This window comes from Sapajus apella, unplaced genomic scaffold, assembly GCF_009761245.1.
Source record: "Sapajus apella isolate SASKATOON/1434 unplaced genomic scaffold, GSC_monkey_1.0 scaffold33, whole genome shotgun sequence".
Classification (NCBI taxonomy): domain Eukaryota; kingdom Metazoa; phylum Chordata; class Mammalia; order Primates; family Cebidae; genus Sapajus; species Sapajus apella.
In genome coordinates this window covers 19,997,576-20,014,524 of record NW_022436973.1, presented here as the reverse complement: position 1 = coordinate 20,014,524, position 16,949 = coordinate 19,997,576, and the positions used below count along the sequence as shown (strand labels likewise).

Here is a 16,949-nt window from a genome sequence, read left to right as displayed (position 1 = left end):
CCTGCCTCAGCCTCCCAAAGTGCTGGGATTACAGGTGTGAGCCACTGCATCCAGTCATCAGTTTTTTATATGTTTTTTAAAAACATAGTCCATAGCATGGACAGAGTTGACACCTCTCTTCTAAGTGAAATTTGAATTGCTCACAAAATACTAGGAAATGTCTTGGGGTTCAAATATATATCCTACACAACGGGGTAATAAATTTTTGTGTTTGATTTTTAGATCTGTGTATACATTGTTTTCATGTAGTTAACACCTGATTATTTGGTATAATGAAAGTGAAGTTAGTTGCGAATGAAGTAAAGTTATTAAAGAGATTTAAAATGCAGTAGATTTTTAAGATAATAAACAGAATAGAAGGTATGAAATTCATTTTCAGTAGTCTTCCAAAATCTAAGGTGCCTAATAATTTAAGTATCAGGACAACAGGCAACACAGGTAGTTGAGATAGGAGAATATGTTGCATCTAAAAGGCAGTGAGTTACATCCTGCCTTCCACTGTGTTTCTGACATAGCAATGTTTGTTTGACATTGGAACCTGTACTCATGTAAATAATATCAAGCTGTATATTTTTCAAAGGTTTTTTAAACTTTGGAGAATCTTCTTTTGCTAAGAAGTTAAAGGAATAAAAGAGCTGCAAAAAAAAATTGTACCTTCAACTCGGATTGTTCCATATAACATACTTCTCCTTTGCTATTACATAAGTTTTCTGATTCACAAAGTCCGTTTATGTACATCATTTACACTTAAATTGTAAAAATAATTAGTTTGACCGTCTGACTTTAAAAGACATTCTTGCTACACCTCATGTTTAGGAGAATGTGGGATATGGGGAAGGGGAGAAGAAGACCATGTCCAGTGGTAACCGGTTGCCGCTGCTTAAGAGTAGAGGCCTACTGCTGCCCATTGTCCCTGGTTTTAATCCAAGCCTGTTATGGAATCCTGCAGTGAGATTATCCATTCTCAGCCTGTTGAGCTGCATTAAATTAGAATGGGAGGCTCTAAGTAAAACTCACCCCTCTTGGCCAGGCATTCTGCACCAGTGTCCCTCTGTGGCTTGCTGGTCCTGGCTTCTTTGTTCTCAGACCAGCAGCTGAGCTGCGCTTGGCTTGGAGCATACTGAAGCCTGCAGCCAGGGACACTGCCTGCCATTGAATCAGATGGAGGGGGCTGAAAAGGCAGAGAAGTGGGGCATGTAGCTGGTTATTCTCGTTCTCTGGAGAATAGTGTTATTGTTAGCATAAGGCCGGAGGTGGACTTCCCACTGCGGAACCACCCAAGACGCACACTGAGTGAGTCTCTGCATTAGTGACGGGTTAAACCATGTAAGAATAATGTTTTAAAAACGGAGGACTTGAAGTAGTTATGGGAAAATTTAGAACTTTGCACCTTGTTATGCTTATTTATGGTTTAGTGTTGATGCCATTTGGAGTGACTTACAGGTTGGACCCATAATCTCTTTATTATTAAGGTTGCAATCTGGCTCTGGTTAATAAACTTTGTCCACTTCAACCTTAGGAAAATGGTCCAAGTCTCCTCAGGCTTTTGGATACTGAATTGTTATAAAACATCAATTCTGCCAGTTTATAAAACATTGAAATTATATTAGATATATCTGAATATATACTTGCATATAGACTCAAAAATGATGAAAATTCATTTCAGTGTCTTCACAGAATAGACTTAATCTTGATAGTAAGCTTAAAAATAAGCATTAGTGTTATTTAATTACATGTCTGTAGTAATTAGATTTTTGGCTTTTGCGATGTGTTTGAGTTGGGGCTTCATTCCTGAGCCCAAGCAATCCTTTCACCTCAGCTTCCTGAGTAGCTGGGATTACAGGTGCACACCAACCTTGCTTTGCAGTTTTGTTTTTTTGTGTGTATTTTTTTTTTTAACAAGCCCACAACATCATAGCTTTGCGCAACAGCTGGCGGAGATCTTTGAAATCATTTAGTCCAATTCTCTAGGTTATATTTGTGATGAAACTAGGGATCTAGCTTACAGTTTGGGGAAGCTCTTTCAAAACTTCACACACTGGAAATACATAGTGCAATTAAGTTTTAGCTTCTGCAGCTTGGTTTGGAAACAAAAGATACATGGGATTCAAACTTGATTTCTTTTCTTCTTACGGTAGAAGTAAATGCTATTCTGGGTTGAATTGTGTCCCCTAAGAAAGATATGTTCAAGTTCAAACCCCCAGTACTGTACATGTGACCTTATTTGGAAATAGAGTCTTTTTAGATGCAATCAAATTAGGACAAGGTCATACTGGATTACAGTGGGCCTTAACCCAATAACTAGCTTTTTTGGTAAGAAAAAGGAAATGTGAACAGAGAGACAGAGAATGTGTGAGATGATGGAGGGATAGACTGGAATGATGTCTGCAAGCTAAGGAATACCGAGCATTGCTGCTGACTGTCTGAAGCTAGAAGAGGAGGGAAAAACCCCACTGATACTTTGATTTTGGATTTCTGGCCTGAACTGTAGGAAAATAAATTTCTGCTGTTTTAAGCCAGTTTTACCAGGTTGTGGTAACTTGTTACAGCAGCTGCAGGAAATTAATAAATGCTGATGTTGAAAATTAAAATCTAGAAATATGGCTTTAATTATAATTTCACAGAACCATTTTTTCCCCTGTTTGTATAAATGTGAAAAAGTAGAGGATACAGTGGATGCATCCCACATGAAGACACAAATTATATTGAGGCATTGTTTGATGTAATTATGGCAGAGAAACTTTTTGGCTTCTAGCTAGAGTTTTGGGTTCTCTTTTGATCATTTCTTCCCTCTAATTAGGAAAAAAGATTTCCAAAAGTTTATGCTTCCTAAAAAATGAATTTATAGTTCATTTGTCCATGTAGTCTTAGGTGGAATGCAGTAAACACTGATTTTAAAGAACAGCCGTTCCCTGTGTTTGACAGACGTTGCCAGAAAACTGGTTTTAACTGTACAGATGGAAATACATGTTCTTGCCATGTCCTGAAATGGAACTAATAAACCCAGAAGGCCTTACGAAGCAACCACTAGCTCTCCCCCTTATTCCGGCTCTCAGGAACTGGAACTGGAAATCCACTGGAATTGATTTCTTGAATTAACAGAGCTCATTATGCCTCAGCCAGAGCTTGATCATGAAGGAGCTTCCGCTGGAAAGACGTGAGGATGTGATTTCTAACATGGCGGAGGAGGCTGGGTTATGCAGTTTCCCTGTTTTATCCCCTCCTCCTTCCATTCACTATTGTACTGGGTAGAGGGCCACTGACTGCTGAAAACCCCAAATGAAACAACACGCAAGAAGGCCCGGCCGGGCGCGGTGGCTCGAGCCTGTAATCCCAGCACTTTGGGAGGCCAAGGCGGGTGGATCACGAGGTCAAGAGATCGAGACCATCCTGGTCAACATGGTGAAACCCCGTCTCTATTAAAAATACAAAACATTAGCTGGGCATGGTGGTGCGTGCCTGTAATCCCAGCTACTCAGGAGGCTGAGGCAGGAGAATTGCCTGAACCCAGGAGGCGGAGGTTGCGGTGAGCCGAGATCGCGCCATTGCACTCCAGCCTGGGTAACAGGAGTGAAACTCCGTCTCAAAAAACAAAACAAAAAAACAAAAACAAAAAAAAAAAAAAAGAAGGCCCAGCGGCACTGGGAGTGATCTGGTATCTACTATCAGGTTTCTGGGAACAGAGTGTGAAGTAGAAGGAAGGGAGGGCATTTGTTCCTTGGACTGAGAAACTCAATGTGGCAAGTTCCATGTGTGCCCAAGGCATTCTAGCTTCACGGGAATTAGAAACCCTAGGAGCGGATGCAGTTGTTTTTGACTCTGTATCTTTTCTGCGCTCAGATCCAGTTCGATTGGAGGCGTTAGCCCAGAAGCTGGCCTAACTGACCGTCTGGAGCCCCAGCGGGTAGTCAAAGGCCGGGTTTTTGTAGGCCAGCAAGTGTGTGTCGCTGCGCTGCAGGCGGAGCGTCCGGCCCCGCCTGCAGAGACACGCGGACAGCACCAGGGTGCTAACGAGCAGCAGGCCGCTGGTAGCGCACAGCCCTGCTAGCAGAAGCGCGAAGCTGGGCTTGGTGGTGAAGGCGGTGCACGCGCTCCAGCCGGAGGACCGCGGCTGGCTCAGGCCGGCCCTGTTGGCCGCCAGCACGCACACACGATAGGTAGTGCCCGGCGACAGCCCGTACAGAGGGTGCTGCCGTGCCGTGGCGTAAATGACCCCCACCACTGACTGGTTCCCCGTCCAGCCATCCGCAGAGTAGCGGATCTGGTACCCGTGCACCACCGAGTTGGGGGCACACCAGTGGACCAGTGCCGACGTGTCCGTGGTCTCCGTCACCCCCTGCAGCCTGGGCGGGTCTGGGATGGTGTCTTCCCCGCTGAGGCCGGGGCACCGGCACCGCGAGCGCCTCTGCAGCTCTGCACACGGCGTCTGTAGGTGCTTGCAGGGGTGGTAATCACAGGAGACGTCCTGGTAAGGCGCTCCCACCTCCTCCTCCGTCCCCTTCTCCTCCTCCTCACTGTAGTCATCCAGCAGGAAGACTGGAATCCCGCCCTCGGAAGGAGTCGGGTTGGGGACCTGGGGGGTGGCCTGTGTCCTCTGACCGGGCTGAGGTGAGTGTATGTGGTTCCACGAGGTAGGGAAGGGGCCTAGGTGCTTGCTGGCCAGTGGGGTGGAGGCAGCTGAGATGTCAGGCTCAAGGACAGGGCCAGGGGCATGTTCTCCTTGCTGCTGGGTCCTGGTGGTACTGGCAGCCCTGGGGAAAACGCTGGAGTTGCTGTGACCTGCTACAGAGTTGGTCGTGGAGGGGGCAGTGCCTTCCCCTGCATCGCTGTGCGGCCATGCAGCTATCGCGCGGGAGCCCACAGGGACGGTAGGGGCCTTGGAGACATTCTGCTGGGCTCCCGCAGGTCGGGTGTCGGGAGCTGCACTGGGCGTGACGGTGGGACCCTGTGCGTAGGTGGAGGGGTCAAACCAGGGTAGGTGCAAAGCCCGGAGGGTGGCGCTTTGGTCAGACTGGCACACTTCAGGCAGCTGGGAGAGTGACAGGGAGGCTGAGAAGGGGCCGCTGGATCCAGCAGCTGGCGCGCATACAGTGTCTGCTGCCCTGGAGGGGAGGCCAACCAGTTAGAAGAAGTCTGGCTTCAGGGATGCGTCTGTGCAGAGCTTTGAATTTTCATTGCTGGCATCACCCCCTGCCAAGCCCATCAATGCGTCTCTGCCAGGCACCTCAGGGCACACATGCTGCACACATCACCTCACTGATTCTGGGAAACATTTGGAGGAAGCTCCTGTCCTCACTCCCATTGGGCAGAGAAGCAAACAGAAGTTTAGAAGGAGCCCAGGAGTCTGAGGCTGCAGTGAGCCATGATCATGCCACTGCACTCCAACCTGGGTGACAAAGCAAGACCCCATCTCTAAAAAAAAAGTTAATGAAATAGTGCTAAGTAGGATGAAGCTGGACTCTTCCTACTTAGCACTATTTCATTAACTTTTCATTAACTAATACCGTGATGAGACCTTTGACTGCAAAGGGCGTAGGTGCTTCTCTTTGGAGGCAATGTGGGGTTGGGGGGCAGACTGAGCCCCACTTCACAGCTGGAATTGGGTGGGAGATGAGAAAAGAATCTTGGCTGGGCATGGTGGTTCATGCCTGTAATCCCAACTCTTGGGGAGGCCCAGTTGAGAGGATCCCTTGAATCCAGGAGTTTGAGACCAGCCTGGGTAACATGGTGAGACCCCATCTCTACAAAAATAAAAATAAAAAAATTAGCTGGGTGTGGTGGCTTGCACCTGTGGTCCCAGCTACTTCAGAAGCGGAGGGATGATCACTGAACCCAGGAGGTTGGGGCTACAGTGAGACATGATTGTAGCACTGCACTCCAGTCTGGGGACCAGAACAAGACCTTGTCTCCAAACAAACAAACAGAATCCTGCGGATGGTGGGGGTGGGGGCCAGGGGTTGCCTCCCAAGGTGTAGTGGTTACCTGGTGGAACTGGTTTGAAAGCGCTTGGGACTAGGGGTGTTCCCAGCCACCCAGCTCCCACTGTCTCCTGGTGGCCAGCCTAGATGTGGCTCCCCACTGCATAAACAGCTCTTCTAGCCAGAAGCCATTATAGGAATTTCCCAGGTGAGCTCTGTAAGACCAGAGACCTAATACTGGATAAACCAGAAGCAGGAGGTCAGGTTCCATCTTGAGGATTCAGTTGGGCCTAGCGGTTAGGCCAGACTACACTTCCCAGCCTCCCTTGCAGGTAGATGCGGCTCCTGGCCAATGAATGTGAGTGGAAGTGAGGAGTATCACCTCCCAGCCTGGCTCACTAAAAACCTCCCATGTCTGCTCCTCCATGTTCTTCGCCCCTTCTGGCTGGCTGGAATGGAGGCAGCTTCCATCACCTGGGTCCCTGAGTGTGACTACACGGGGGAGGCTGTCCAGCCCAACATGGCCAAAGTGCCCAGCATGGTCACGAGAGCAAGACGTAAGCTGGAGAATTTCAGCTCCTGAAGGCTGACCCTCACCTCTCGGTCATCTGCTTTGTAAATGTGTTACCTGCTTAGGACAGTTCTCTTCGCATCCATGAGAAGCCAAGACAAGTCACAGCTGCAAGTGAGGGGGTTGCCAAAGAGGTTGACCGTTAGGACCTGGGAGGAATCCAGGGTCCAAGGAGGGAAGGAACTCAAGTTGCAGCTGAAATACATACAAAAAATCAATTAAGTCAGGTTTTTACAATTGGATCAAAGATATTCCCAGAGACGCATGGTGTCAGAACCATTCTGATAGGGGTTGGAGAATAACTGCTTGGGGCAAAACTCTTAATGACCTCGGACTTTATTATTTGTCCTCTGTTGTAAAATGGAGATACCAACCTAACAGGAAATATACCTCATCAACTGGGGACAATATTTCCATGACCAATGGTTGTATCAAAAAGAGTGTGTGTTGGCAAGGCACAGTGGCTCCCACCTGTAATCCCAGCACTTTGGGAGGCCACGGTGGGTGGATTATTTGAGGTCAACAGCTTGAGACCAGCCTGAACAACATGATGAAACCTTGCCTGTATTAAAAATACAAAAATTAGCCAGGCAGTAGTGTCATGCCTGTAATCCCAGCTACTCAGAGGGCTGAGACAGGAGAGTCACTTATGCCTGGGATGTGGAGGTTGTGGAGAGCCAAGATTGTGCTACTGCACTCCAGTCTGGGCAAGAGAGTGAGACCCTGTCTCAAAAAACAAACAACAACCAAAAGAGTGTGTGGTGATGAAAGTGTTTGTAAATGCAAATCTCTATGTACAAGTAGATTTGTTATTATGGACCAATATTATTGCCTACGGCTGGTGACATTCAACGCCAGTCCTTTGGAAGATGCTTCATTTAAGTGCATCAGTGAACTCTTGCTAAGTAGAGCATATCCCCCAAACTTAGTAACTTAAAACAATAAATATTTATTCTTTCATATGATTCCGTGGGTTGGCTCTGTGGTTCTTGTGGTCTAGATTAGCTCAGCTGGGACCAGATGATCTGGGATGGCCTCACGTGTAAGCCTCAATCAGGTGTGCTGGAACCTCTCTCCATGTGTCTGTCATCACCCAGGAGGCTAGCCTGGGCTTGTTCACATGGTTGTGGAGGGACCCCCAACAGCAGGAGAGGCCAGGCCCCAGTGCTCGATTGCTTTCTAGTTTCTGCTTACATCACATTTGCTAATGTCCCACTGGCCCATGCAAATCACAAGGCCAAGCCCAGCTTCAAGAGGTAGAGCAATAGACTCCTTGAAATATGGGGCCTGGTTTGATGGCTCATACCTGTAATCCTAGCCCTTTGGGAGGCCAAGGTTGGAGCATCACTTGCAGCCAGGAGTTTCAGACCAGCCTGGGCAACATAGCAAGACCCTGTCTCTACAGAAAAATTTTTAACAATTACCCAGGTGTGGTGGAGTACACCTGTGGTCCCAGCTACTTGGGAGGCTGAGCTGGGAGGATTGCTTGAGCCCATGAGTTAGAGAGTGAGCCATGATTGTGCCACTGCACTGCAGCCTTGCCTCTAAATAATTTAAATTAAAAAATATATAGATATATATAGGAGGCGCCGCAATCATGTTGGAAAGAGATGTGTGTACAGGGATGGGAGGAATTACTGAGGTCATTTTTGCATATAGTCTACACCTAGCAATGGCAGATCTGCTCCCAGCTCCCTTCTTTCTTCCCCAGAGTCTCACAGTGTTTAGCTTTGGCTTTCTCCACTCCTGGAGTCTCCTGAACCTCTCCGATTTTGTCTCCTTTACACGTACTGAGTTATATTATAATTCATCATGGGCAATGGGAGCTGCATTTTACCATCAAGTCTCTTCTGACCAAAGGCTGGCTTTCCTTTATCTGCCTGGGAACCTGCCTCCTACTACTCTGGGGAAATGTTCTGCTCTATCACTTCTGGCCAGTGGGAAAGTGACAGTCACCTCAGGAACACGAAATATATGTGTGTGTGCCATTTATGTTAAAACTTAAGCCATACTTACATATACGTGTGTGTGTGTGTGTGTGTGTGCTTGTTTTTTGCAGATTTTACATGGCTAGAATGGAAATCTTAGAATGAGAGTTCAATCAGTATTTTTCTGTGCAAAGGAAATGCTTTTCTTTTTCCCTGAAGTGGAAGAGGAGGAGGATTACATATTGTTTTGAGTAACACTGCTGAGTCCTTTACCTACATTATCTCATCGTCATCATGATGACAACTTAGTGAGGCAGACAGCATATTGCATGCTCTAACATGCAGAACGTGTAGAAAGGAAAATTATTGTACCTTCTTCGGGGAAAAGGTACAATGCACTGTGGTGGTTCTTTCTGCCACCCAGTGCCACCTACATGTGATAAAGTCCACATGCTGAGGAAGGACAGAACCTGGCTGGTTGCTGATGCATGTCACATTCGGGTATTCCCTACATCTGACAGGGCCCTAGTGTGGAAGAAGTCCCCATTTGCTCTCCTAAATAATTTCTATTGGAGAACTGCTAATAGAAATTGCAGATATTTCCATGTCACTTTCCAGTAGTTCCATGTCATTTACAATCATTAAAACAACGAAAGTTATTAGACTTACTGGTGGATTTTGTCACTTAAGGTGATAAAGAACCGCGCATACACACACACACACCACTCTTCTGATAAGAGTGAACCATGGCCAGGCGCGGGGGCTCATGCCTGTAATCCCAGCACTTTGGGAGACCAAGGAGGGTGGATCTTGAGGTCAGGAGATTGAGACTATCCTGGCCAACATGGTGAAATACAGAAAAGTTAACTAGGTATGGTGGCACACGCCTGTAATCCCAGCTTCTCAGTAGGCTGCAGCAGGAGAATAGCTTGAACCTGGGAGGTAGAGGTTGCAGTGAGCCAAGATCGTACCACTGCACTCCAGCCTGGTGACAAGAGTGAGACTCTGTCTCAAAAAGAAAAAAATAAAAAGTGGACCCACATACAGACTTCACCAGACTGTCAAAGAGTAAAGAGTACAAACTATAAATGAAAATAAGACTGCCTTGCTCTAAAATGGCGCCCATGAAGATGGAAACGTGTTAGAAGACAGTAAGGAAGATGATGGGAAATGAGAGGACTTGATCTAGAGCTGCCCTAAAAGGTTGAAGGGAAGGGGGCTGGCACCGGAGCTACTGGGGATAGAAATGGGATGAGTGGGACCTGATGCCTGCAGTGACCCTTCTGCCCCTTTCACCTGGCTCCCTTGGGAATGAATGTCACTGATGTCCCACATTTTGCCAATCCTGTGGCCCCCCATTCTCAGCTGACCGGGGCTCCTGATGATCTTGCCAACCACTCCTCCCTCCTCCAGCACTCTCTTCTCTTGACCTCCAGGACATCACATTCTCCTGGTTTTTCTGCTACTTCACTGGTCATACATTCTTGGTCTCCTTTCCTGGTTTTTCTTCATCCTGACATTAAGAGTTGGGGTTCTGCTAAGCACGGTGGCTCACACCTGTAATCTTAGCACTTTGGGAGGCCGAGGCAGGTAGATCACGGTGTCAGGGGTTTAAGACCAGCCTGGCCAACATGGTGTAACACAGTCTCTACTAAAAATACAAAAAATTAGTTGGGCATGGTGGCAGGCACCTGTAATCCCAGCTACTCAGGAGGCTGAGGCAGGAGAATCACTTGAACCCCGGAAGTGGAGGTTGCAGTGCGCTGAAATTGAGCCACTGCACTCCAGCCTGGGTGACAGTCAGAGACACCTTCAAAAAAAAAAATTGGGGTTCTTCAAGGCTCAGTTCTGGGCCCTCATCTCTCTATACTGTCTCCCTGGTGATCTCATGAACTCCTTTGGCTTCAAATATCATCTTAATACTATTTGTGCCTCCGGCTCAGACTCCCCTCCTCCAGGCTTCAGTCTGATGCAGCATTGTGTTTAAGGTATCAGATGTGGAGCCAAACTGCCTGGGCTCAAATTCTGATTCTACTATTTACTAACTATGTGAACTGAGGAAAGTTATTCAACATCTCTGTATCTCAGTGCTTTCATCTGTGAAATGGGAATAATGACTGAATCTTCGCTGTCTGGATTGCTGCAAGAGTAAATACTTTAATATATGCTTAGAACTATGCCTGCCATGGTACAAGAGGTTCATGTTATTATTACGGAACATTTCCACTGGATGCCTCATAGATCTTTACTATCCAGCAGGCAATTAGATACATGATTCTGGGGCTCATCAGAAGGCCTTGGCTAGAGATATTCAACTAAGCATCCTCAGCACAGAGATGGAGGAGGATGTATCAGGCTTGAGGGAAGGGGATGGTGCTGGAGTAGTGCATAGTGACAAATGACCTGCAAGAAAGTTATAAGTGGAAATAGGCAAGGACATTAAGAAGGCCTAGTCAGGAAGGCTGGAGAAGCAGCAGGGCAGCATACTGGGGCCAAAGAGACAGAGAACGTCAAGAGGGAGGAAATAAACAATAGGCTCCACAGATGGATGTGTCCACTGACTTGGCAGCTGATGTGGGTAGTCAGATTGCGGTGAATTGACAAGTCGAGGGATGACGGAAGTGGTCACCACTGCTGAACCTAGGATGCTTGCTCTTTTGGGTCTGGATGGCCTTTCTCCTCTGACATTCACTTGATGAGACTGGACTCATCTTTTGAGATACGGATTAATCATGCTGTTCCTGAAGAAGCCTCTCTGATCCGGTCTGATGGATCATTACCCCCACCTGCCTAATAACAGCACATGGTGTGTGTCTCTGCTCTAGATCATGATGTATTATAAATGGCGGATGTCTGCTGCCTATACTGAACTGTGAGCTCCCTGAAAGCAGTGGCCATGCTGTCATTGTCACTGTCACCAAAGTCATCATGACCATCAACATAATTATCTTTATTAATATCACCACCACTATCACATCACCATTGTCGCTGTCAGTGTTCTCACCACCACTAGCTTGTTGTTGTTGTTTGAAATGGAGTTTTGCTCTTGTTGCCCAGGCTGGAGTGCAGTGGCATAATCTCGGCTCACTGCAACCTCCACTTCCCAGGTTCAAGCAATTCTCCTGCCTCAGTCTCCCAAGTAGCTGGGACTGCAGGCACATGCCACCATGCCCGGCTAATTTTGTATTTTTTTAAGTAGAGATGGGGTTTCACCCAGTTGGCCAGGCTGATCTCGACCTCCTGACATCAGGTGATCCACCCACCTCAGCCTCCCAAAGTGCTGGGATTACAGGTGCACATGAGCCACCATGCCCGGTCTCACCACCACTATTATATCATACAATCATCACTATCCTCGCCGTTATCATTAGTGCCACCACTTATCATCGTCACCATCATCACTACCAGTGCCATCAACATTACTGACATCAACCAGCATCAACACCATCACCGTCACTGTCATCCCCATCAGCATCACCATTAGGACCACCACCATCATCTTCACTCATTTTATAGGACAAATACCATGTGCCAGGCACTGAGCTAAGTGCTCTACAGAAACCATATGCTTTTTTTCTCATGAAAAGACCCAAAGTGAAGTGTTATTGTCATAGCTCTATTTTATAGATAAAGAAACTACTTGATATTTGTATCCCAGCACTTTACACAGTTCTTGGGTTTTTATCGAGCTCAAAGGAGTCTGAGCCAGAGATATAAAGAATTTCCCCTCACAACATTGTGTGCTCAATAGCTATTTATGGAATAAAGGAAAGAACGAGTGAATGGTTCTGACTTTGCTTTGAAAAACTATTCATCCTTTTAGAAGAATAATTCCATCTTTAGTGACTGCATTGTGTAAAACAGTCGTAATAAGACCTGTCCCTAGACTTCCCAGGGATTTTCTGAAAATATCAATACTTTCAACCGTAGACCCACTCAAATTCTGGCAGGGACTGAACTTGCATGACATGTGAGGAAGAAGGTAGATCCAGACAGAGAGGAGACCTGAGGTCCTCCTTGCCTCTTCCTGCTGTAAATTTCTAAGTCTGGGCTTAAAATAAACTTTAAAGGCATAAGAGTTTTGTGCTCCAATACTGCTCTGGATGGGACTGAGTTGCAAGGCTAGATGGCTGCATGGACTCCCTGGGACCTGCCCAAGATATCACCCAGGTGGGGAAAAACAAAGCCCCAGAGAGGATTTAGAAGAGTGGTGGGAGAAAAATTAAGGTCTGGTTTGTTCTGTAAAATTCAACATAGTATAATGGGCAAAAATCAGTGATGTGATTAAGAGATGTGCCTCTGAAGCACTTACTTCTGGAACAGAAGGACCTGTAGGTGCGGAGTGTCTTGAAACATGTGTGTGGCGACAGAAGCAAGTGCTGGCGAGTCCTGACAGTCCAGCTGCTGCAGGTTGGGGGTCGCCTTGAAAATGTCCCCCTCCAGGGTCGTCAGCCGAGGCATCTTCCTCAGGTGGAGGGATGTGAGCTTTGGCAGGTCTCTGAGCCACCCTGACTCAACTGAAACACAGAGGGGAAACTGCCCACTACTCCAGAAGGCACAAACCCAGGAGGCCAGCATGGCATGAAGGAAAGGAGGAGGAAAGAAAGAGAGTGGCAGAGTAAGTGGTGAAGTCATTGCTGAGCATTGGCACAGTTAGCAGCTCTGGGAATCACAGAAGCGTGGCCATTTCAGCCGGAAGGGCGCTCAGGGAGAACCAGTCCTTCCTTTCTGACAGTCTGAGTCAAGGCTAAAGAGGGGATTGATTGGCCCAAGGCCACATATCTGGAAAGGGGCAGAGACAAGGCTTGAACCCAGGACAATGTCTCCAAGTGTGTTGCTGCCTCACTCTCTCATTAAAGTTCACACGAAAAATAACCAGAAGTCCCTCTGATCTCTCTCAGGAGTGGGAAACTTCCGCAGAACATAATTAAGGAGGCAAGGGGCCCCCGAAACCTAATTCTGTGGCTCTCTTAATAAATGGAGAATGTGCCCCTACTCCTCTGTAGTCCCCATTCTAGCTGTTTTTTTCTCTGTCTGTGATGGAACAGGTGGCTGTAGACACGTGAAATGTTTTTAAAAAATAGTAAAACCAACCTTGTGCATCAAAGAACACCAGGAAGAGGAGACCAGTTATCCTCACCACTCTCCCGTGTCTTGTTTGAGTGATTCAACATTCACGGAAACAGTTTCGTCCAGCCAGGTAGAGAAATCAATGAATTCATCCTGCAAGCCTCAGTCACTGCCGCTAACTGCATGTTTGCAGCGCAGTTTTTCTATTAATCAGCCGCAAAGCGTGCACTCACTTCCCCATTCCACAAGCACTTACCCAGCCATGCTGGGAAGTAGTAGAACCGCGTGGTTACAGTGTTGGGCTCTCCCAGAATGCCTGGGTTCAGATTTGCTCAATGAGCTGTGAGACCACAGGCGAGTTTCACCTTTCTGTGCTTTGGCTTTGGGTCCCTCATATGTAAAACGGAGATGGTAACGGTTCCCACCTCTTAGGACTCAAGAAAGTGACTCCTGTGTGGCGCTTCAAACTGGGCCCGCTTGCTCGAAAAATGTAGCTGGTGTTTTTTTGTTTGTTTTGTTTTGAATGCTGCTGCAAGCTGAGCAGCCGGGTCACCCCTCGAGGAAGAACGCAGCCCTGCCCCCAGGAGTGCAAGCGCAGCCTGGCTCTGCGCTCAGAGCGGCTGAAAACGCGGGACACCCGGACTCACCCCGTTCGAGGAACGTGCCGCTGAGATCCAGGACCTCGAGCGTGGCCAGGGGCGCGCCGTCCTCTCCAGCGAACGCCGCCTCGGCGATGCCCCCCTGGGGGCCGTGACCCAGCGCGGTGAAGGAGAGGTTGAGGAGCTGCAGCGCAGGGAAGCAGGCGAAGGTCCGGGGCTGCAGCGCCTGCAGCGGGTTCCCGGCGAGCGCCAGGGCGCGGAGGCTGCTCAGCGCGGGGCCGGCGCACCGCGGAAGGGCGGCCAACTGGTTGCAGCTGAGGTCCAGGGTGCGCAGCCCCGCCGGCCCGCCCGGGCCCCAGCGCAGCGCGGCGATGCGGTTGTGGCGGAGGGCCAGCACCTGCAGCTGCTCCAGGTGGCCGAGCTCCGACGCACTCAGGGCGCGCAGCAGGTTGTGGCTGGCGTCGAGCCTGCGCAGTGTGCGTGGTAGGCAACCGGGCAGGCGCTCCAGGCTGCGGTTCGCCAGGCTCAAGGTCGTCGCCTCCGCGGCGGGCAGACCCTCGCAGGGCGAGTCGGTGGCGTTGCTGCCACTGCTCTCCCAGGGGCCCTGCCGAGTGACCCGGAAGAGCGGGACCCTCTCCTGCGGACGGTCTGCCCAGCTGGGGCGCAGCACCACCACCAGCAACAGCAGGGCTTGCTGCATGGCCTCTGGGGAGAGAACAGCAGGACTCCCGTTAAATCCAATCCCCGAACAAAGGGGCAGATGCGCGTCCCACCACCACCCCAAGGGCTCTGTGGAGGAACACAGGCCCTGGATGTTCCACGAAGGGCAGCGAGACGTTCCCAGAGTCGCCTAGTGTGCAGTGACTTCGCCCCTGTCTGCTTTTGCCCTGTCGTCTCCCCCAGGAGCGCCGTGGTCTTCCTCCTCTTACGGATGCCTTTTCCTCTTTTTGTGGGAGGGACGCCTTCCTCATCTGTCCAGTCTGGGCCTGAATCTCTCCGTAACTCTCTCCGTTTATGTACCCCCATCCTGGGAGCTTCTGCAGGAAAGGGATGACCCCTTTTATTGCTGCAAACTCTCCCCAGGTAAACAGTCGCTGATCCATAAACGTGAATGCCCTCAGGGAGAAACTCTGCTTCGATAGAAACAGGGACTCTGGAAGATTTTGTCAGTCCATCAGCTCTCAGTTATGCCGCTTTTCCCCATTAAAACTGCCCAACCACAGGGGAGTCCTAGTTTGCCTAGAACAAGCCCTGGAGTCCGTTTCTTGGGGGCATGCTCAGGGTGGCCTTCAGAAGAAAGCAGCCCTGTAAGTCCAAGCCCTGTGGACCCCGGAGACCCTGCAGCCAGGCATTTCCGGGTCCCATGAGGTTCCAACAGAATCCAGAGCCCCCGATATTAGCCCTGCCCAGGAGGGATGGCTGAGAGCTGCTAGTCGTGGAGTTTCTAGGGTACCTAGGGTTGCACAGGTCGGCTGGGAGATCAAGCCGAGGCAGATCTGGCAGCCATGGGCTCCCTTGGGAGTGGCAAAGATGCTGTTAACCAGGGCCTCACCACGAGGTCACTGCTCGATATCCCTCATGACTGCAGATGTATATTCCTGCTCAGCTCTCTGAGCCAACCAGCAGATCTCCGAGCAACCACCCAGGCTCCAGGGGAAGGGTCTCCCTACTGCTAGCTGGGGGCGAAGGCAGTGAGAACGATCTTGGAACCTAAAGCCAGGAGCGTGTGCGTCCAGCAGTGTGTCGTGCTCACCTGAAAGTTGTCCTTTTGGAGTGCGGCTCCTTTGGATGCACCTCTGCAGTTCTCGGTTCTGTTTTGTAGATTCCAGGGACCAGTGATTTGGACAGCAGCTCAGCTCTGAACTCCACAGGGAGGCCTGTCTCCAAGCTACCTCTCCCCCACAACCCCCATCCACTGAGCAGGCTTAAGATACTCCAGCCTTTCCCATGCCTCTCCTTTCCCATCAAGACACTGTTGGCTTTAGCCAACACCCTCATTGCTCAGCTCCCTCCTCTCCCGCTAGGGCCTGTGTCTGCCCCTTCCCAGGCTTGGCACCTCCTCCTAGCCCTCCCCACCTTCACCTCTCCTAACACCACCTTTCCCAGGCTGGAGAAATGAAAGGAGTCAGCACTGAGGGCTAATGGAGTGCAGTGAGGCAGACCAGTGCTGTCACCTCTCCGGAATCTGACCCTTCCTGCCAGATGGCTCCCATTTCCTGGGACGGCTGGAGGCTGAGTGATGAGCCCGCAAGAAAAGCAAGCTGTTTCTCCCAAAGGAGCATCCGAGTCTAGGGGAAGCTGGTAGGGATTTCCAGGAAAAAGTGGCAGGAGAGGGGATACTCAGAAGGGCCTGGGGCAGGAGCAGGCTCGAACCAGACCCAGGAGGCCCCGCGGAGAGTTTGTTTGGTGGCTCTGGGACCCTGCTCAGTGACAGTGTGGACGTTCATCTATCTTAAGAAGTGAGAATAAACAGAGGGCAGAAATGCAGAAAGGACATTCCTGCTCCATGCCGGGGAGGATGGGTCCTGATTACCAGCAGCCCAAGGTCTCCCGAAGATGTGATGCTTGAGTGAGCTTTGTTTAGGGCACGTTTGTTTAGAGAAGACAGCGCCTCTCTCCCTCAAAGTCCCAAGGCAGAGCCCAGTCATTTCCTCTGAGGGCCTTTGATCTGCACCCACTCCTCATCCTGCCCAGCCCCGTCTGAGAGTTCATCCAGGTTAATGAGCCCCAGCATCGAATGAGCCCCAGCATCGTGTGACAGATGCTGAGACCAGACAGACCCCGAGGCCAGAACTGTACGTATCTTTCCTCTTGTTAGACCTTATCTGGACAGCCCTGAGGCATTCTAGGATACCTCAAAAGC

The 16,949-nt window shown here is 49.4% G+C and overlaps 1 protein-coding gene across 1 annotated transcript; it reads right to left on the bottom strand.

The window, feature by feature from the left end:
- Positions 1-3,637: 3,637 nt before the first annotated feature.
- LRRN4 (leucine rich repeat neuronal 4) lies at positions 3,638-16,089 on the bottom strand. Its single transcript, XM_032295457.1, has 5 exons — positions 15,840-16,089; positions 14,135-14,791; positions 12,730-12,934; positions 6,547-6,684; positions 3,638-5,102 (listed from the first exon to the last, which is right to left on the bottom strand). The coding sequence occupies exons 2-5, from the start codon at positions 14,784-14,786 to the stop codon at positions 3,878-3,880; spliced, it is 2,220 nt and encodes a 739-aa protein (XP_032151348.1). The 5' UTR covers positions 14,787-14,791; positions 15,840-16,089; the 3' UTR covers positions 3,638-3,877.
- Positions 16,090-16,949: the final 860 nt, after the last annotated feature.